Genomic DNA, 22,280 nt, shown 5'->3' with positions numbered 1-22,280 from the left:
GGTCTCCACGTGATACGCACAATAGAGACAAGCACGCCTAACTAGCCAACGACAGACAAACATGAAACAGAGGACGCGAACGCTTGCTTAACGGTTTCATCACCGAGCCTCCAGCAAGCGTCCGTAGCAGATAAGACAGACACACGAAAACAAGGACAAGTGAGAGATAGGATCCACAGCACTAGCGAAAAGTGGCTAGCGCAATCCCAGAAGACAGAACAGAAGGATCCCCAGCACTAGCGAAAAGTGGCTAGCGCGATCCCAGGAGACAGAACAGAAGAGATAGCTGGTAGCAACCGCTGCACCAGCTATACTCCAAGAACAGAAATCAGAACCATTTCCTGTCGACCACCGCTGGGACAGGACAACAGCAACAGAACAAACAAACAGATAAACAATCCTAACTGCACTTAGGGAATCTGCCTAGCACAGTTTCCAGGAATTACTCTAAGCTGATCTTCAAACCAAGAGCATGGCTGACACTCTCTAGGAGTGTGTACTACAAACCCTGAAGGAATGACCAGCCGAAGACTGTGGGTAATCCCAACCTTTATACTGCCAGTCATCACAGGAGGCAGGTAGGGTATTTGCATAACGAATGTATGCAAATTCCTCAGCAGCAAGCTGCAGAACTGACAAAATGTCTCTCTTAAAGAGACCTGCAGAATGCAGACGTGAACAGTGATCAAAACGCTGCCTGTCTGCACAGTGCAGTTTCTAGGCTAAAATGCACCCAGGGCGAGGGTGTAAAAATTGCGCCCCCCCCCCCCCCCCCCCTAGGTTAGATAGGTAGGTGCCTCTCAGTATAGGTTAGATTAGGTAGGTGCCCCCTAGTATAGGCTAGATTAGACAGGTGCCCCCCAGAATAGGTTAGATTAGGTAGCTGCCCCCCAGTATAGGTTAGATAAGGTAGCTGCCCCCCCAGTATAGGTTAGGTAGGTGCCCCCCAGTATAGGTTAGGTAGGTGCCCCCCAGTATAGGTTAGATAGGTAGCTGCCCCCCAGTATAGGTTAGATTAGGTAGCTGCCCCCCAGTGTAGGTTAGATAGGTAGCTGCCCCCCCAGTGTTGGTTATATTAGGTAGCTGCCCCCCAGTGTAGGTTAGATAGGTAGCTGCCCCCCAGTGTAGGTTAGATAGGTAGCTGCCCCCCAGCGTAGGTTAGATTAGGTAGGTGCCCCCCAGTGTAGGTTAGATAGGTAGCTGCCCCCCAGCGTAGGTTAGATTAGGTAGCTGCCCCCAGTATAGGTTAGATAGGTAGCTTCCCCCCAGCGTAGGTTAGATTAGGTAGCTGCCCCCAGTATAGGTTAGATAGGTAGCTGCCCCCCAGTGTAGGTTAGATTAGGTAGGTGCCCCCCAGTGTAGGTTAGATAGGTAGGTGCCCCCCAGCGTAGGTTAGATTAGCAGCTGCCCCCCAGCGTAGGTTAGATTAGGTAGGTGCCCCCAGAATAGGTTAGATAGGTAGATGCCCCCAATAATGGAGGGGGGAGCCGCAGGGAGGGCAGCCCGACCTCTCCCTCCCTCTCCTCTCCCGGGCGCCCTCCGTGCTCCCCCCTCAGATGCAGAGTCCGTGAGCAGCAGGGAAGCGCTGTTTACAACTCACCAGCTGCCTGGCTCCAAGCGCTGCTCTCTCGCCGCTGGTCTCCTCTCTCTCTCTGTATACGTACTGATACACGCTGCTTCCTGTAGCCGGAAGCAGCGTGTATCAGTGACAGAGAGAGGAGACCAGCGGCGAGAGAGCAGCGCTTGGAGCCAGGCAGCCGGTGAGTTGTAAACAGCGCTTCCCTGCTGCTCACGGACTCTGCATCTGAGGGGGGAGCACGGAGGGCGCCCGGGAGAGGAGAGGGAGGGAGAGGTCGGGCTGCCCTCCCCGCGGCTCCGGCTCCCCCCTCCATTATAGCGCCCCCCTCCCAACAGCGCCCCGGGCGGCGGCACGCTCCGCACGGGGCAAGAAACGGGGCTGTGTCTGCACAGGCAGCTGAGCAGATTCTCACAGGTACCTATAATGCAGGAAGGGAGAAAGGTTCTCTGGCTACCTATACTGGGGGGGGGGGGGGTCATCTGGCTACCTAAACTGAAAGGGGAGGCTGCTGACAGTGTCCTTGGGCGGTAAAGAGTACAAATCCGGCCCTGAATGCAGCTACCCAATTCCGTCACACCACAATGCAGCCAGACACATTTTTAACATGACTCTTTACTAAACAGCATCTGGTGTCCACCATGTCAGTGATAGGGATTCTCAGACAGTGATGGTGATAAAGCAGGACAGAGTGGTGTGCAAACCTTTGCATTGGTGTATGATCACCGCTTAACACTGGTGTGAATGGGTTTTAATACTATTACGGTGTTCTGGAATTAAAAAAAAAAAAAAAAGGTCTGTAATAAGCCTTTCAGATAAACACTAGTCAGCATGGCAAAATGTTTTACTACAGTTGCAAATAAGCTCATTCATTTTTTTGTTTAGGTTTGCAATAAAAAGGGGAAGGGTTAATGGATTCATTGCTATTATATTATTGTTTATATGAAAATTAGTGATACATCCCTTTATTTATTTATCAGCCACAGCCCACAGGAAAATAAGTGAACAAGAATCTTCCCAGTTGTGAGCGGCAAACTTTCTTCCAAGGTTTTAATGTAGCTTGCATTTGTGCGGGTGAAATTAATAAATGGTTTTGCTGTCCTAGGATTTGGTGATGAATTAGTTAAATATGTTATTTTGGATGCCTGCTCCAAATGTGATATGTATATTATACAGCTGAGCTACAGGTATTGCCAGAGCTGAATATTTTATGCAGCAATGTGCAGCACAACCTTCAGGGGGTCTGTAATTGGAGAACAATTAGGAGGCAGAATCGGGCAAATGTACACAGCATGATGCAGAGCAGAAGCAGGGTCTGTAGAAAAAAAAAACCTTGTCTGCGCTCTCACCATTGTTCTAATGACTGCATGTGGACAGCCAGATAAGGTATTGGACACAGGTTGAAAAATGTTTGATTGTCCCTAGAATTCCTACTCAGCTCTCAGGAGACACATTCCTTGGATGTCTGATGAGATCTGAGTAGGAAGTCTGATTGAATTGTCTGATTACAGGAGGCCAGGCTGTTTCAAACAACAGAGAGAGTGAGAGCTTCAGTGAAAGGCAATATGTGTTACACTTTCTTCACAGGGCTTGCTTGGTGAAACCAGGCAAGGGAAGCACACTTATATGCATCACATGCATTTTGTCAAGAGCAGAAATCGAATGCAAAGCCGGATAATTTAACGCTAGGTTCACAGTGGGCATTGCGCTCTCTGTAATAGCAGAAACAGAAAAAAATGGAAAGTTTGTCGCCACACATTATCCATTTGTTGTGTTGCATGCAGTGAAATATACAGTCAATGTAACGCACTACACGCACTGTGAACAGCACATAGGAGTAACATTGCAGTGTGACATTCCGCATTACAAAACTTCTGGAATGCTGCACCGCAAGGCCCCACTGCAAACATAGCCTAAGGCTCGGTTTCCCATTTGCTGTGGATCTGTTCTGCCCAGAGTGGAGAGGGCTTCAAGCAGCAAAAAGTAGAACCTGCATTGGATATTGCTTTTAGCCATACGAACAGCTCAGCTTATGGCTTATAGATCCAGATACGGTACTGAGGTAGTAGGGTTATGGTATAATCCTGGGATTAGTATTAGAAGGGTTAGTGTTAGGGAATAGAGCAGAGAGGATACATTTAAGGAATGGAGGTTGGGGGTTAGACGTTTAGGAAGGTGATTAGTTTGTGAGGGGGTTAGGGTAAGATATTTAGGTAAGCATTTGCTTTGGGGGAGAGGGGTGTTATGGTTGGGCTTTAAGCAAACCAATAGTAAAATATTAATATTATAAAATGATTAATGGTCTACCCAGCCATCAGCAACACTTGGTGCCCAATTTAACACGTGGCTTCATTGGGCTTGATTCACAAAGCGGTGCTAACCTACTTAGCACGACTAAACTCTTTAGATGCGCTAACCAGGGTGCTAAGTAGGTTAGCACTGGATTTCTCAATCAGATCACGTGCTAACTTTGCGCTAACGCAAAGTTTTACGCGCGTAAAGTTTTACGCGCGCTCAGTCCCATAGGCTTTAATGGGCACTTCGCGCGGAGCGCCCTGCGCTCTGTGCAGTACGCGCGTAAAGTTTTATGCGCATAAAGTTTTGCGCGCATAAAGTTTTATGCGCGAAAAGTTTGTTTAGACGTGCTGAGGGGGTTTTCACAGGCGTGCTAACAGTTAGCACCGCTTTGTGAATCAAGCCCATTGAATATTTGCATTTAATGATAAGACCAAGATTAGTAAGGCAGATATATTGCTTTCTTGATCAGGGTCCTATTTTACTTATAGCTGCAGTCACCATTTAAAATAATACACAATGATTGATAACACAAGAAATATTTAAATTTTACACATTACAAAGCTGGTAAATGTGTGGAGAGGAATAGTAAAAATACCATCACCTGCACCAAATATGTCTTTCACAGTGGATATAATCTCTTCATTGCTGAGCTTCTGAGTTTTATCAGTGCTTTTGTCATTACAAATCTGAATGAGGGAATCTGTGATATCTCTGATGTTATTCTGAAAACAATGATGGAAACATTTCTGTTAGTGGAAGTAGTGTTTGCAGAGAAGATTACCCCATTCCAAAGCTCATGTTATAATTAAAGGACTTCTGCACAAAAATACTTTAGTTTTGTACTGTTCAGTATTTTACTGCCTATCCTCAGAACCTCCATGGACCTCTGTGGGAAGAGGTGTACACTGCCCTCGGCTGGTATTATGTGCATTGCATGTGGGCACTTTAAAATCTATGCAAATCCTACTTGTTGAGGTCCAGAGTAGTGTCATTGCTTCTGTATTCCTCATTGGAATGGTATAGTTTGCTATACTGTATCTAACCTTATTTGGGAGCTCAAATATTTTGGTGTATGCAAAATTTTTTGTCAATAAAAATGTCAAGGTTTTTGGGCATCTCCCAGAGAAAGTAAGCATTTTATTGGCTGGGTTTTGATCATGTGTGTTCTGTTTTCTATATTCTACATGAGGTAATAATAAGACTTAAGGTTTACCGTGGCCATAAACATTTAGATATTTGAAATAAATTAGACATTAGTTTACATATCAACATTACTCAATAAGAATGTATTTAAAAAGCAGCCCCTTGATTGTTTTCTCTGTTTTGTTTATCAAATGTTGAAAAGGAAAGGTTCTTATTTAGGAGATCAAACAGGTTGGACTGTAGGAGGAAGGAGGAGCTCTGTAACTTTGTAGTGCAGTGAGCAGTGCAAAGCTTTTAGCTGCACTGGGTGGGGGGGATTCTGCTGAGATGGGATCTACAGTAAAACCTTGGATTGAGAGTAACTTGGTTTAAGAGTGATTTGCAATACAAGCAATTTTTTTTGTGAAATTTCAACTTGATATACAAGAAACGTCTTGATGCACAACAACAAAAAAGGATACATGTGTCACATCAGCACAACTGAGCTGATAGTTCTTCCCCCTCCAGTGCTGCCTCAAAAGTAGGCACAGGTAACTGTCAATGGATGAGTTCCTTGTTAAAACCACACAAAAAAAAAAAAAAAAAAAAGGTTGGGGCGAGTCAACAGATGGCAATGATTCTGTTAGTTATAGTGAAAGTCTTGTTTACATCTTTATTTTATACTATTTTACTACAACTGGTTTTGGATTGTGGAACAAGTTAACTGGGTTTCTGTTAATTCTTATGGGGAAAGTCGCTTTGATATAAGAGTGCTGTTTTGTTTACGGAATAAATTATGCTCCCAAACCAAGTTCCACTGTAATATGAATTAGTGGCAAGGTATTGTGGCAAGGTGGGAAATCAGGTAGACTGATTGTTTACTTTATGTACATGTGTATGTCCAACATTGCAAATTGGCACCGTTCATACATTTTCCTTGAAAAGAATGTATGCAGGAAAAAGTGACTGTCCCTCCTCCTATCTACAGTATATCTTTCTTGGAATACATGTTTCTCTTACTGCTTGTTCGTTTTACACAAAAAGGACTTTACACTATGGATAAAGCAATGTACGAAGGTTACTAGTTACTGAAAATTTGTTCATCTCAGCAAGTGCTCACCATCAGCCACTATTATTACAGTTTAAATCTGTTTAACATCAAATCATGTGAAGCATAAAACATACTGGGCCTGATTCTTTTCACTTTTTCTCCTAGGTGAGCTACTTTAAAATTTGCCCAGGCAGGCCAGGAGATCTACCAACGTCCCAAATGCTAAGCACCCCCCCCCCCCCGGCGTAGGTTAGCCAGGTGTATGTGCCTGCAGCATAGGTTACGTGCCCTCAGTATAGGTTAGCCAGGTATATGGGCCCTCAGTATAGGTTAGCCAGGTATATTGGCCCTCAGTGTAGGTTAGCCAGGTATATGGGCCCTCAGTGTAGGTTAGCCAGGTATATGGGCCCTCAGTGTAAGTTAGCCAGGTATATGGGCCCTCAGTGTAGGTTAGCCAGGCATATGGGCCCTCAGTGTAGGTTAGCCAGGTATATGGGCCCTCAGTGTAGGTTAGCCAGGTATATGGGCCCTCAGTGTAGGTTAGCCAGGCATATGGGCCCTTAGTGTAGGTTAGCCAGGCATATGGGCCCTCAGTGTAGGTTAGCCAGGCATATGGGCCCCCAGTGTAGGTTAGCCAGGCATATGGGCCCCCAGTGTAGGTTAGCCAGGCATATGGGCCCCCAGTGTAGGTTAGCCAGGTATATGGGCCCCCAGTGTAGGTTAGCCAGGCTTATGGTCCCTCAGTGTAGGCATATGGGCCCCCAGTGTAGGTTAGCCAGGCATATGGGCCCCCAGTGTAGGTTAGCCAGGCATATGGGCCCCCAGTGTAGGTTAGGCAGGCATATGGGCCCACAGTGTAGGTTAGCCAGGCATATGGGCCCCCAGTGTAGGTTAGCCAGGCATATGGGCCCCCAGTGTATGTTAGCCAGGCATATGGGCCCTCAGTGTAGGCATATGGGCCCCCAGTGCAGGTTAGCCAGGCATATGGGCCCCCAGTGTAGGTTAGCCAGGCATATGGGCCCCCAGTGTAGGTTAGCCTGGCATATGGGCCCCCAGTGTAGGTTAGCCTGGCATATGGGCCCCCAGTGTAGGTTAGCCTTGCATATGGGCCCCCAGTGTAGGTTAGCCAGGCATATGGGCCCCCAGTGTAGGTTAGCCAGGTATAGGGGCCCCCAGTGTAGGTTAGCCTGGCATATGGGCCCCCAGTGTAGGTTAGCCTGGCATATGGGCCCCCAGTGTAGGTTAGCCAGGTATAGGGGCCCCCAGTGTAGCTTAGCCAGGTATAGGGGCCCCCAGTGTAGCTTAGCCAGGTATAGGGGCCCTCAGTGTAGCTTAGCCAGGTATATGTACCTGCAGCGTAGGTTAGCCAGGGTCCTCTGGACTCCTGGAACCTCCGGCAGGCAGGTCGCTGGCCAATAAGAATGTCGGGGAGAAGACGCCAAGACGCGGTGAGGAGAGAGGGAGGAGAGAGGCGGCGCAGTCGCTACATCATGGCTGGGGGCGGCGCCGGGCATGTTACAAGCACGCATGTTGCAGGCTGCCCGGCGCCGCCCCCAGCCATGACGTAGCGGCCGCGCCGCCTCTCTCCTCCCTCTCTGCTCGCCGCGTCTTCTCCCCTGCATTCTTATTGGCCGGCAGCTAAACATGCTGCTGGCCGCAAAATTTAATGAGACGCGGCCAAGAGGCCGCGATCTACCGAGAAGGCGGTCGCGATCTACCGGTAGATCGCAATCGACCTATTGGGCAGCCCTGCTTTACATCCTATCAATAAAATGCCTTTTAAGCTACCAGCAAGCAAGAAAATACTCAGAAAAAAATGTTAACACACTTTTTTTGACTATATTTTAATACTTTTTCAACTGCAAGCACTGAAAAGTTATTTTCAACAGAAGATGAAAAGTATCTCCTAGGAGAAAACTTAGGAGAAAAAGGGCCATATGCAATTCGAGGAGATAAGAAGCTGAAAACATGCGAGCTTCTTATCTCCTCACATCGTCAGGATTTACCGGCAAATTCAATTGCCAGTTTCACCTGAGCGATGTCCTTGCGTAAAGGAGCATAACTCAGGCGAATACTAGGTATTCGCTGAGCGATGCTCCTGTGTGGCCAGCGATGTTGAGCGAGGCATTAGTGCTGGGGAGCTGTCCTTCAGCACCACACCACTGCAGCCTCGCTCCCCGGGAGATGCGCACATCGTCGCAAGGCTCTTACCCGCCGCCCGTCGTCTCCTGCCGCTCGTCGCTGCTGGGAAATTCTGAAAAAACATACCTCCATCGTTCCGGCTCGCCGCATGTCACACGCCGCTCCTCCGCTCATCTCTGTCTCTGTGAGTATTCTTGGAGCCCGGCAAAGCATCTTTGAGTCTCCCGACGGAGCTCCCCATTCTTCCACTAGGTGGCCCAATGAGAATCATCCTGATTGTCATTGGTCCAATTAAAATCTGGATGATTCTGATTGGGCCACCTAGTGGAGGAATGGGGAGCCCCGACGGGATACTCAAAGATGCTTTGCCGGGCTCCAACACTCACAGAGACAGAGATGAGCGGAGGAGCGGCGTGGGACATGCGGCGAGCTGGAACGATGGAGGTATGTTTTTTTGTTACATTTTAAATAGGTAAGGAGTCAAAACTGACTCCTTTACCTATTTAAATCCCTAGCATCTGGGGTTTCCTTAGTAAAGGAGGCTCCCAGATGCCAAAAACAGCCCGCAGACACCGGCGATAGGTCTTTTCGCCTGCTCAGAGCAGGTGAAAATTTAGCACCTATGTTTGCCGGGAAGCATCGCTTCCCGGGGGGGGGGGGGGGGGGGGGGGGTGCAAAATGCAATTGCATAGGGGGAAAGGAACTCGCCCAATCGAGTTCTTTTCCGCTCTGGGGGGTGTTAAATGCAATTGCATTAGGCGACCTTGCTGACGCCTAATTTAAGAACTCGCCAGCACTTAGCGCTGGCGAGTTTGGTAATTGCATAGGGCCCAAAGTGAATAGAATCAGGCCCCTTGGCCCATATGCAATTAACTTTTTCACCTGAGTTATCTCCTAGGAGATCATTTTCATCTTCTCTTTAAACTAACTTTTCAGCATTTTACAATTTGAAAAGTACCCGAAAGTTAGTGAAAAAGTGCTATCAAATTTATTTTGAGTATTTTCTTGCTTGATGGTGGCCTAAATTGCATTTTATGACAAGTTGTAAAACTATCACCTAGGAGAAAACTCAGGTAAATTGCATCTGGGCCTAGGGCCCAATCCAATTCACTTTTCTCCTAACTTTTCTCCTATGTGATATTTTCACAGATTGTAGGTAAAATGCCTTGTAAGCCACCAGCTAGCAAGACATTTTTGACAGTGCTTTTTTACCTAACTTTTGTTAATTACAGAGCACACAAGTCATTTTACACAGAAAATGAAAAATTAGCTCCTAGGAAAAATTAAAGAGAAAAAGTGAATTGGACCAGGCCCATCATGCTAAATTACTCAGAATATCTGAGCTCTGTGTTGGAATCACACTCTCTCATCAATATATCTAAAACTATGCTAAATTACCCACTTTTCAACCCCTACAGTGCTTATATTGACCATCATATACTTATGTCTTCAATGGTTAAAGAGAGTCTGAAGCGAGAATAGATCTCGCTTCAGACCTCATATATAGCAGGGGCACGTGTGCCCCTGCTAAAACGCCGCTATAGCGCGGCTTAACGGGGGTCCTTGTCCCCCCAAACCCCCTCCGTGCAGCGGGGGAGCGCTTCCTGGTTGGGGCAGGGCTAACCGCCGCAGCCCTGCCCCATGCGCGTCTGTCAGACTCCGCCTCAGTCTTCCTTCACTGAGAGGGGCGGGGGAGAGGCGGCGATGCGCGTCTGATAGACGCGCTGGGAGGCAGGGCTGCAGCCGTTAGCCCTGCCTCCAGGAAGAGAGACAGCCAGCGACCATTTTCCGACCATCTTTTGCGGGGGGTGGGTTGGGGGTGAAGGGACCCCCGTTAAGCCGCGGGATAGTGGCGTTTTAGCAGGGGCACACGTGCCCCTGCTATATATAAGACCTGAAGCGAGATTTAGTCTCGCTTCAGTGTCTCTTTAAAAGATGATTTTCCATTGAGTGGGCTGTAAACTATACAGTGACTATTTTGTGCACACAAAACTTTCTTTCAAAATGAACACTCACTGCAGCACTGACCCTTATAGAAAACAGGTCCTGCTTCTGGGGTGCGGCCTATCACTTGCCTCAGGATGCTCATTTGTCATTGAATGCTTTGTCAATGTACCCTGATCTTAATATCTTAAGTTGGTGAATGTTTCTTCAGGAAAGTAATTGTAATTATTAGGGATGGGACGAATCCACAATTTCTTCGAATCCGAATCCGGATCCGAATCTAAAAAGGTTCTCGAATATCTCGAACCTTTCGAATCCCGAATCTAACGAATCCTGCACATAAGAATTGTGCGATCCATGCAATAGTTGCCCGCACTATAGGTAGCTAGGTAAAGGTGTCTTCAGTATAGCTAGCAAGGTATAGGGGCCTTCACTATAGGTTGCAAGGTATAGTGGCCTTCAGTATAGGCAGCAGGGTATAGTGGCCTTCATTATAGGCAGCCGGGTATAGTGGCCTTCAGTATAGGCAGCAGGGTATAGGGGTCTTCAGTATAGGCAGCAGGGTATAGGGGTCTTCAGTATAGGCAGCAGGGTATAGGGGGCTTCAGTATAGGTAGCAGGGTATAGGGGCCTTCAGTATAGGCAGCCGGGTATAGTGGCCTTCAGTATAGGCAGCAGGGTATAGGGGTCTTCAGTATAGGCAGCAGGGTATAGGGGTCTTCAGTATAGGCAGCAGGGTATAGGGGGCTTCAGTATAGGTAGCAGGGTATAGGGGCCTTCAGTATAGGCAGCAGGGTATAGGGGCCTTCAGTATAGGTAGCAGAGTATAGGGGGCTTCAGTATAGGTAGCAGGGTATAGGGGCCTTCAGTATAGGCAGCAGGGTATAGGGGCCTTCAGTATAGGTAGCAGAGTATAGGGGCCTTCAGTATAGGTAGCAGGGTATAGGGGCCTTCAGTATAGGTAGCAGGGTATAGGGGCCTTCAGTATAGGTAGCAGGCTATGGGGGTGCTTCAGTATAGGTAACAGGCTATGGGGGGCTTCAGTATAGGTAGCAGGCTATGGGGGTGCTTCAGTATAGGTAACAGGCTATGGGGGGCTTCAGTATAGGTAGCAGGCTATGGGGGGCTTCAGTATAGTTAGCAGGCTATGGGGGTGCTTCAGTATAGGTAACAGGCTATGGGGGGGCTTCAGTATAGGTAGCAGGCTATGGGGGGCTTCAGTATAGGTAGCAGGCTATGGGGGGCTTCAGTATAGTTAGCAGGCTATGGGGGTGCTTCAGTATAGGTAACAGGCTACGGGGGCTTCAGTATAGGTAGCAGGCTATGGGGGGGCTTCAGTATAGGTAGCAGGCTATGGGGGGGCTTCAGTATAGGTAACAGGCTATGGGGGGCTTCAGTATAGGTAGCAGGCTATGGGGGGCTTCAGTATAGGTAGCAGGCTATGGGGGGCTTCAGTATAGGTAACAGGCTATGGGGGGCTTCAGTATGGGGGGCTTCAGCATAGTTAGCAGGCTATGGGGGCTTTAGTATAGGTAGCATGCTATGGGGGGCTTCAGTATGGGGGGCTTCAGTATAGTTAGCAGGCTATGGGGGCTTTAGTATAGGTAACAGGCTATGGGGGCTTCAGTATAGGTAGCAGGCTATGGGGGGGCTTCAGTATAGGTAGCAGGCTGTGGGGGGCTTCAGTATGGGGGGCTTCAGCATAGTTAGCAGGCTATGGGGGGCTTTAGTATAGGTAGCAGGCTATGGGGGGCTTCAGTATAGATAGCAGGCTATGAGGGGCTGCAGTATAGGTAGCTGGGTAATCCTCCTCCCTCCCCCCGCAGCCTCCTCCACTCGTCCCCCTGCATACATAAGGAGAAGCAGCCTCTCACCTCCAGCATCAGCGTGGAGCACGGAGCAGCAGACTTCTCCCTTCACTTCCTGGTTCCCCCTAGTGGCCACCTGACCGGCTCTTACTGATGATGCATAGTAAGAGCCGGTCACTAGGGGGAATAAGGAAGTGTGCAGGAGGTCTGCCGCTCCGGGCTCCACGCTGGAGGTGAGAGGCTGCTTCCTCTTATTTATGCGGCGGGCGAGCGGAGGCGGCTGCGGGGAGCGGGAGGAGGACAATTGCGAGCGGGGGAAGCGGCGGATGCGCGGCGATACAGCGTCGGGATTCGGCGGATTCGGCGAACGGAAAATGGCGTCGGGATTCGAGTCCACGAATCTCGAATATTTCCTAATATTCGAGGGATTCGTGGATTCGCAGGATTCGTCGTCCCATCCCTAGTAATTATTTTGCCACTCTTATGGAGATGGGGCTATCTGAACATGGGGATATAGCACACTATGGCCCTTATTCAATTCACTTTTTCTCCTAGGAGATAATTTTTCATCTTCCATTTAAAATAATGTTCCAGTACTCTGCAATTGAAAAAGTACCAAAAGGTTTTGTGAAAAAGTACCATCAAAATAATTCTGAGCTTTTTCTTGCTTGCTGGTGGCTAAAAGAGTGCTTATGGTCAAATTGAATTTGACAGAGCCTGTCATGATGGAGGACTAGCAGATTCATGTGGTTAAATACTTACCTGTCCTGGTGTCATTCCTCCAGGCAGGTGAATGCTCTGCCTGCCCGCTGAGTTGGGCCCAAGCAATTTTCTTTTAAACTGCCAGCCTAGGCTCTAGCCCCACCCACCTTTGTTAAAGTGGCCCTCCTCTAGCTTGGCAGTCGCAGCCTAATTTGTGGCTGCTGAACTGAGGGGAGCGGGGGTTCTGAAAAGCTTCAACAGTCTGAATGGCCCACCACTGACTGCCAAGGAGGAGGGCGGAGCATCACCTGTGACCCGAAGATGTCAGGACAGATGAGCTTTTAATCTGATACCCTTCCACCCCATCTATCCTAATTAATTACAGAATATGTCTTTTGTAACCTTAGGTACATTGCATTAATATAAAATATAAACTTTATATCACCTAAGTGAAAAAGTTGAATTGAATAAGTAAGGAAATTATCTTAAAGTGATACTGTATGATGGATGATGGTGAATAAAACAAAGCACTGAAGGAGCTGACAAATGAAAAACTTTGAACACTATTGTATAAATTGGGATTGAGTGACTAAAGAGTGATGCCAACAGATCTGTTTCATCGGTTTATTTATGTAAGTGGGTTTACAATAAAGTTGTTCGCTACTCCTTACCTCATCATATGACTTAAAATGATCTTGCACATTTTTAGTCATGAATCCATTGAAAGCGTCTACAAAACTCTTGAATTCTTTTAGGGCTGATGATGGAAAATATCGTAAAACTGGAATAAAATCTGCCAGCAGTCCAGCCCCTGATAATCTTTGGAGGTCTTCATTTAGTTCGATGATTTTGAGAAACTCTTTATCATGATAGCTATACCTCGTACCAAAACACAACGCACACACAACATTAGCAACTGTAATTGTTATAAAGGGGAGAGGGTTGAAATGTCCTTGCTTTGTTGACAGCTGCTCCATGGTGTTCACAAGTTCGGATGCTTCAGCAGAAACATATTCTTCAAGACAACAAGAGCAGTTTGATGAACTTGCCTCCTTATTTGAAAGTGCCCTCAAAGCATTTTTAAGCAGCTTCTTGTGAATTTTCCAGCTTTCACCATACTTCTTTGAAAAAGCCAAACTTTTGCCTTCAGCCAACAGAGAAAAACTATAGAGGTATGGCCTATCTGCAAAGTGCTCTCCTTGTTTAATAAGAACCTTTCTTACTGTGTCGGGGCCACTCACGACAACTATAGGCATCATGCCTAATTTGATGAGGAAAACATCTCCATACACTTTCCGCATTTTAGTAAGAGATACATGGGCTTGATTTCCCAGCTGAAAGAAATTTCCTAGAATAGGTAGTGACCATGGGCCTGGTAAGGACAGTCGGCTCCTTTTCTGCATCTTTATCAAAAGCAGTACTGTTGTTATGGCAATCAACAGTACCGTCACTTCAAATGAGAAATAGTCTGCAAGAATGAATACGGTAAGTATAGTTATTTTTAACAGTTTCTTTACATTTATTTAAATATGAACTATTATATATATATATATATATATATATATATATATATACACACATATATATATTTAGATATTAAAACTGTACTCTGGTTTCCTTCCACATCCCAGAAGCATACAGACAGGTTAATTGGTGCACCTGAAAAATTGCCCTATAAAACGAGGCTGTAATAATCAGAGAATTACTGACTGTGATAGCATCATATTGTGAGCTCCTCTGAGGGACAGTTAGTGACATGAACAAACACACAATTTAAAAGTGATCAGGAAGATGTCAGCACTATACAAACACACAATAATAATCAAAAATTATGATAGCAAACATCATGGTGGCTAAGTTGTACAGAAAAGCACAGGATATGGTCAGGCAGAACCACATAAGCTAACTGAACCATCAACACAAAATACTGTTTAGAGGGGGCCATAATAGGCAAGCTGCTTTTGCTTTGGTGAGAACTGATGTTCAGTGGACACATGCAATCATGTGCATCAATGCCACATACAAATGCACAAAGTCCAGTGCCATGATGCACACCAGCCATGCCTACCAGCCACGGCCAGTAATGCGCACAGAGAGACATGGATGCCATTGCAGGAGCATAGACAAGTAAGTATTACAGCATATAGCTGTGTGAAGGCGCTGAAATATGGTTAGCAGGTGTTTGTCATATGTTTTCTGGGGGAATTAGGACAGCAGTACAGTTTTACCCTTAGGGAAAGCATCATTAGCCAGCCATGTGGCAACAGCATTGTGTAGATGCTGAGGATGCAAGAGTTAAGGAAAATGCAGGCCTGGATTTATCTCACAGGAGCCTATAGGCTTTGCCCTCCATGAACATACAAACCCCCATCAAACTGCACCCCAAATTTGCTTGCTGTCCTTCTCCCTAACTTCCTTGGCCATCATAGGAAGCTACAGGTGCCCCTTTGTATTAGGTTGCTAGACGTACCCTCAGTATTAAGTAGCTAGAAGTTCCCTTAAAATATTAGGTAGCTAGAGAATCATCAGTATTAAGTAGCTAGAGGTGCACCTGACTGAAAGAGATCTCGTGAGTGGAATGCAGTGAGGTGGGTGAGTAACCTCTCATTCACACTCTCATCAGGGCTCTGCATAGGGAAGGAGGGAGGGAGATGCTCAGTGAGGAGAGTAAGACGCCTTTCCATCAGTGCCTTATGGTAAATCAGACCCCGGGAAAATGTATGTACATGGATATTAAAGAGCTACAGAACAAAACGATGAAGAACTATGAAACAAAAGGCAAAAGATAATAGTAAATGGCCATTCTCAAAATGGGTAACTGTACACAGTGGAGCAATATACAGCCATAATTAAGTCCAATTCTCATTAACATGTCAATTAGCCAGTAGATGAAATAGAAAGTAATGTTGCCATCTTTACAGATAACACTACAGAAAGTTCTTCTTGACAGCATGGCTATAGGGGCAGGTAAATGGCAGATTAAAATTAATGCCAATAAATATAAGGACATCCATCTTGGTCTTATCAATGGCATAACACCATATAAGATAAATGAGATACAGATAGGGACATTAGACATGGAATTTGGAGGACTGTTAAACAATACGTTAAACTAGTGATTCCTCAGTGGTGCATGTTTTGCAGGCAGCCTCACCTATGCACAGGTGGGTGTAATGGATAGCGGAGATACGGCCGCAACAGCAAGCGGCATGGCGGCTATCTCCGCGTCGCAGCCGGCGGTTTCCACCGTGCAGTTACACGCTGGTGCTTTGCCTGGTCCTTCTATTGCTCATAGACTAAGGGCTACGCGCGCGCACGCCAGGCGACAGGACCTTTATGCAACTAGAAGGGGAGTCAGCTGATCAGGCGATCAGCTGACTCCAGCTATGCTTCGGATTGGCTGAGTGACTGGGGCGGCGCTGTGGAGCGCTTGCAGTATATATAGGACAGGTCATTCAGTTGCTCCGCGTCTGCTGTTGCAAATGCTACGTGTTAGCACTCAGACCTAGTCAGATCCCAAAGTGTGCTAGAACCAGCAGGAGCTGGGGATCCACACTTAGCCAGATCCTGTTGATAGCTTAAAGTGCTAATTGAATTGTGTTATTTGTTATGACCTTCTGCTAGCTTGACTACTCTTCTGTTTACTGATCCTGTACCTTTGCCTATCTGATATAGTTGCCGACTCTGCCTGAAACACTACTCTGATCTAGCTTTCTGTCTCTGTACCGTATCTGTCCGCTCGTTGCCAAACCTGCTTGTCTGACTCTCCTGTCCTCATCAGTGAGCCTAGTAACTGGTGAGGGATCCTCTGCTAGCGTCACCTGCTTCACAGGTGAATACTGGCTGCAGTACTATCTGAATCACCTGCCCCTCAGGTGGTCAGTAGCTGCAGTACAGTCTGAATCACCTGCTCCTCAGGTGGTCAGTAGCTGCAGTACAGTCTGAATCACCTGCTCCTCAGGTGGTCAATAGCTGCAGTACAGTCTGAATCACCTGCTCCTATGGTGGTCTATAGCTGCAGTACAGTCTGAATCACCTGCTCCTCAGGTGGTCAGTTGCTGCAGTACAGTCTTTATCACCTGCTCCTCAGGTAAATAGTCACTACAGTACTATCTTTTCTACCTGCCCCTCAGGTGATAGTGGCTACACTACAGTCTGAGTCACCCGCCTCTCGGGTGACCAGTACGGTTGTTAATTATAGTTCTACCCGCTCCTCGGGTGAACTATCTCACTATTGTCTGTATCTCCAGCTTGCTGGAGTTTGTATTCCTGTGTTTTATAGAGATATTCCTATCTCCCAGGTCCTCTGGGAAAGCGGGTATCTCTATCACTACTGTTGCACCAAACACCTACCCTTACATTGGTTGTTCTGTTTCTGGCTATACCAGTATTATTGGTGATTCTGCAGATCACACATAATCAGGTATAGCATCTGTATTATTGGTGATACTGCAGATCACCAATAATCAGAGAAATCTGTTCTCACTGACACCAATCGTTACAGTGGAGTAATAAGAGTCTCAGGTGGATTCCATGTAGCTGAGACACTAATTAACCCACCTGTGCATAGGTGAGGTTGCCTGCAAAACATGCACAGTTGGGGAGTCACAAAATTGCAGAATTCTATCATTCGGAATTCAATACAGAAAGTAGTTATGGCATATTTTATATCTGCGTTTAAAGGGGGTTTAGATGCTTTCTTTGCCATGAAAGACATCCACAGCTTTCATTACTAGGTAATACCCAGGGGTGTTGATCCATCTGATTGTCATCTGGAGTGAGGAAGGAATTTCTTTTCTCTGCCTCTGTATCAACAGGGATATGTGAGGGAGCAGGCTAGTGTTGCACTTTATTTTCTGGCTGAACTCGATGGATGGACGTCTTTTTTCACCCCAAATAACTATGTAACAATTTAAATTTCCACAAAATCTGTGTACTTATCCATCATGTAGACATTTTAAACGGTAGAACATTTTTTAAAAATAAAATAGACAAAGCAGAAGAGGCTTCCGGCTTGAAGGAGGAAGTGCGCCGGTGTGAGGCTTGCAACGCGACCAATAGGACGCGTGAAAGCTCTTTGGAATGCAGGGCGGATGGCCGAATTATGGGTAAATAATCCATTCTATCCCCACTGCACACCTGCACCAATTAAACCTCATTTGAATCACGAGTAATCACTCGTAATTACTTGTGATTGCATCCGGTAAGCATCCCTGCCACTATGCCACCGTGCTGTCCATAACACTACTGTAGAATCCAAAGCATTAAGGCTTTCTTCACTAGCATAAAAATCGTTCTGCTTTGTAGAATAGGACAGATCTGAACAGTTCCTAGGCAAATTAATAGGATACATTCACATCAGTAGGTTTGGAATAGATCCATTTGTTCCATTCCATCGAGCATTATGCATGGAGGTGCAGACGTTCAATGATTTTTCCAGATCTGCTGGATGAAGTGGATGTTAGCAGAATCACTCGTAGCCTTTGAGAATGGATGGTGTCCGTTATCACTAGGCTGGTAGCTGCGTACATTTTGCACATTTTTATGCACCAGCCGCTTTCTGGTATACTGCAACTACTGCCACAGGTGCTCAGTCCACTGCATGGGAAAAGCACCAGTGTACAGATCTGAACCCCATCAGAAGCATCAGGCTCCCATTGCACTGCAACAGACCAATGAGAATCCTCCCTGATTTGATGGATATGTTGCAATCTAATGGGTAGTCTCAATGCTTCTACTGGGGCTCCAATCCATAAGCCGGTTCTTCTCCTGTGCAGTGGCCCCGATCGGTGGTGCCAGCAGCATTAGGGGAACATAAATTTGATGGTGACTGGTATCCCAAGTGGGTGGCAATGCAAAATGGAATTAGAACAATGGATGAAGAACTGATGCCAACGTAATAAATTGATCTGTGAACATACATACGTTTGAAACTGAAAATGGATCAGTTTTTACAGGATCAGTTTTTCATCTGGTATAGTGAGAACCTTGCCTGATTCATTTTATGCCTTTTCCAAGTACTTACTGATTAAAGTTTGCAATATCTCCTGCTCGTGTACATTTGCAGTGTCTCTACTATTTGAATGCCAACCAGGTTCATAGAAATGAAAAAAAAAAAGTAGCACAATGGAAAGTGGGGCTCCACTTGCAAAATCACACATACAAATATTGGAACCTGTCATTTTCATTTAAATTTTAAACACTCCAGGAAACTGCAAAATCTAGCTTGGAACTTGGATTGTCAAAATTCCACTGCTCATCCCTAGTCATCTAAGCCTCATCAGGAGGAAGTGACTAGGGATGCTCATTTAGATTTCACGGAATTGAAATTTCCAAATTTCCGATCGAACATTCAAATTTCCGATCCGACCTTGGAAATTGGAAAACGGAACTCGGAAATTCGAATTTCTGCAGAAATACTGCATTACTGCAATTCGGTAATTTTAGCCCAATTACAGAACGCGGAATCAATGGTCCTGATTCCTACCAAGCAAGATTTGTCATACGTGTGTACCCAGCTACGGATAAGTAACTTTTAGCCTTAATTTTGCGGCCTTAAAGGGAACCTGAAGCGAGTAAAATGATTTAAAATAAACACATGACGTAGCTGCAAATGAATATTGCATACTAACATCACCGTCAGTTCCTCTCAGAAGCTCACCATTTTCTTCTTACAGTGATCCCTTCCAGTTCTGACAATATTTTGTCAGAACTGAAATATACCAGTTGCTGTCAGTTATATATCAGCAGCTGTCAGTTACAACTGAATGTGCAAGGTAATGTCCATGCTTCCCTATGGCTCAAGCGGGTGATATTACAGTTTAGGGCTGGTTCACACGGACGTTTTGCTGGCATTAAACACAGCATTTTAAAAGTAATCTACCGTCCTCCCATGCAAGTGAATGGGAGCGTTTAGTACAAGCTTTTGCAGGCTTTCATGAAAGCCTGGCAGTTGATCCCGGCGTCTCGTCTCATCTCAAAAGCAACATGCAGCTTCTACAAGATGTTTTGAAAGCCAGCAAAAGCCACTGAAAGCCCATAAAAGCCAAAGAAAGCCCATAAAAGTCCAGCCTTTCCATATACTTCCTGTAAAAGTCACCAAAAGCCCAGAAAATGCAACGCTCTGCTGAAAGCCATTAAAAGCCTTCAAAAGCCATTAAAAGCTAAGCTGTTAAATGCAGGCATTCTTGAAAAAAAAAACACAGCGTTTGAACGAAACGCTAAGCAGAAGCTCAGCAGAAGCCCTAACAATGTACTGACCAGAAAGCTGTTATTGGGTAACTAGCAGACCTAAGGCCTCGTTCACATCAGGGCCGTTTCTGTGCGCTTTCCACAGCGCACTGCCCTGTGCGTTCAGCAAGGTATTGATTTTTCCATGTAACTAAATGTAGCTGGTTCACATCTATGCGCTGCGCTGAGCAGCGTTACAGAAACGTAGTGTTGCAGGCATATCTGTGCGTTGAGCTGGAAAGCGCACAGCAATGCAAGTGAATGGGTCCGCTTTTTTAGCGCATAGAAGCGCGTACAAGCGCATAGAAGCACATGCGTTTTTTACCCCTAATTGGAGAAAAAAATACATTTACATACAAAAACAAAGTTTTATTGACAACTGCTGCTGCTACAGTAAGCAAAACGTGCTTTAAAGAAGCGCAGCGCAACGCACAGAAACGCAGACTAAAGCGCGCACAAGCGCATGCGTTTTTTACCATGCGCTTTAACACGTTTTTCAGCGCAGTAGATGTGAACGAGGCCTAAGCCTATTTAAAAACGGGCTCTAGGGTCTGTGTTTTTCGATGACGCCCGCCACATGTACTGCGTACACGCGCGCACCCGACACGCGCGTGCGCACCTGCCGCACACGCGCGCGCCTGCCGCACACCCGGCCGCACAGCCGGCCCTGCTGTATGCAGGGACAGTTGCCTATTATTATATAGGATGGCCATTTTTAAAATGGAGGACGAAGAATTCCATAGATCACAGTGGACAAATGGGGCGCAGGAGAGGAGAAAGAGATTGAGGAGTAGACTACATGGGAGGTAAGTATGACCTGTGTATGGTTATTTTGACTTTTATTTTCAGTTCAGGCTCTCTTTAAATTCTAATAAGCCTAATCCCCTACTGGAAGTGGTGAAGGCCAGGATTCATTTAGCAGCTGTCATTAGCCGGACTGAGTACCATTCTGGTTGATGTTGCCAGAACTGTGGCACTGTAAAATGTTGAGGATATGTTTCATAACATATTGAAGAAGATTCTTTAAATTGGATGCCTCAATTGTCATTAAACACCAGTTATTATTATTATTATTATTACTACTACTACTACACAACACATAAAAATAGATTAAGTTGTAATCTCAACAGTAAAAAAAAATATTTTGCCAACTTTTCTCATGTTTTAAATGTTCTATTTTTTTTTTAAACTTTAAAAATGTTAAGACAAATAGAAATGATGATGAATGAATATAACTATTTGTACTATTGGTATCGAGCTTTTACTATTTTTTATTTACATGCTATCTGTGTATCAAACACCAAGGACTTTCTAGGTACTATTTAATTCCAATGAATATGCAAATACCAATTAATTATTCAGCTGCTGGTTAATAGACCAGTAGCACCTGAATCTGATTACCGGTAACTCTTTGCAATCAAATCTGAGCTCATCACTGATTTCAAGTAATTAAAAAGCCTTCTAGGGAAATATGAAATGTACCAGTGCTAATATCTGATTTGTTGCTGAATCACCCCATTGCGTTTAAATGAGAGCTACAGGAAAAGGATAATCTAGTGTGTGTAGCCAAGACCTAATATTTAGTTAATCACACACTGACTCAGAACAACAAGCATATACAGAACAAGCATACACACATTAGAACAAGTATACACAGAACAAGCATAGACAGAACAAGCAGACACAGAACAAGCATACACATATCAGAAAAACCTATGCAATTGACAATTCTAAAACAACGTCAACTCCAATGTTTCTCTCATCACTATGGGTTTGCTGTCATTCTTGAGCAACACACACCAATAATATCAAACATGCAATGTAAAGTATTATGAAACAATATGTTATGCAATAGCACATGCTGTTGCTTGATTTTTCCCTTCCTAACTCCTTTTGTTGTTAATCTTACGGACAGCATGAATTTGTAAACTAGCAAGATGAAAACAGTCAGGATAGCTTGGAATTAATTAACAAGTTAGTGTAGAATTTACCTGAAGCCATGAGCTCTTACATAAAATGTTGCATACTGTATGTATGTATGTATGTATGTAAGTGCTTCGTTTCCTGTTATTGAACCGGGCAGATTTCCAGAGCTGCTTGGTAACCTCCCCCGCCTGGGAAAAATTCTTGTCCAGCCTGTTTGTTTAAGCAAGAAACAGTTATCTAGAGTTTCCACACAGTCTATGCCTTTTGCATGCTACAGCTTCTTAACCCTTTAAGAGGAGTGCTTACACTTTAACTTCAAGCTGTTTTCTTTATAAATGTTTATTTTTATGTGAGTTTCTGGCAAAAAAAAAAAGAGAGAAAATCAACTCTCCTTGATTGTTAAGGTGCCCATACATCAGGCGACTTTGGCAGCCGATCGACCAATCAATTTGAATATTATTATCGAACTTTAAAATCGGTG

The 22,280-nt window shown here is 45.4% G+C and overlaps 1 protein-coding gene across 1 annotated transcript in view; it reads right to left on the bottom strand.

The window, feature by feature from the left end:
- Window positions 1-21,940, bottom strand: part of LOC137552722 (cytochrome P450 1A1-like) — a 47,006-nt gene extending 25,066 nt beyond the window's left edge. The window contains exons 1-3 of the mRNA XM_068271411.1: window positions 21,865-21,940; window positions 13,315-14,111; window positions 4,476-4,596 (exon numbers count right to left, since the gene is read on the bottom strand). Of these exons, the coding sequence (XP_068127512.1) occupies window positions 4,476-4,596; window positions 13,315-14,111; window positions 21,865-21,874 (928 nt within the window). The 5' untranslated portion in view covers window positions 21,875-21,940. The remainder of the gene's footprint in view (window positions 1-4,475; window positions 4,597-13,314; window positions 14,112-21,864) is intronic.
- Between the last annotated feature and the right edge of the window lie 340 nt (window positions 21,941-22,280).

This window comes from Hyperolius riggenbachi, chromosome 1 (genome assembly GCF_040937935.1).
Source record: "Hyperolius riggenbachi isolate aHypRig1 chromosome 1, aHypRig1.pri, whole genome shotgun sequence".
Classification (NCBI taxonomy): domain Eukaryota; kingdom Metazoa; phylum Chordata; class Amphibia; order Anura; family Hyperoliidae; genus Hyperolius; species Hyperolius riggenbachi.
Note: the sequence above shows the minus strand (reverse complement) of the source record. Positions and strands in the feature narration are given on the sequence as shown.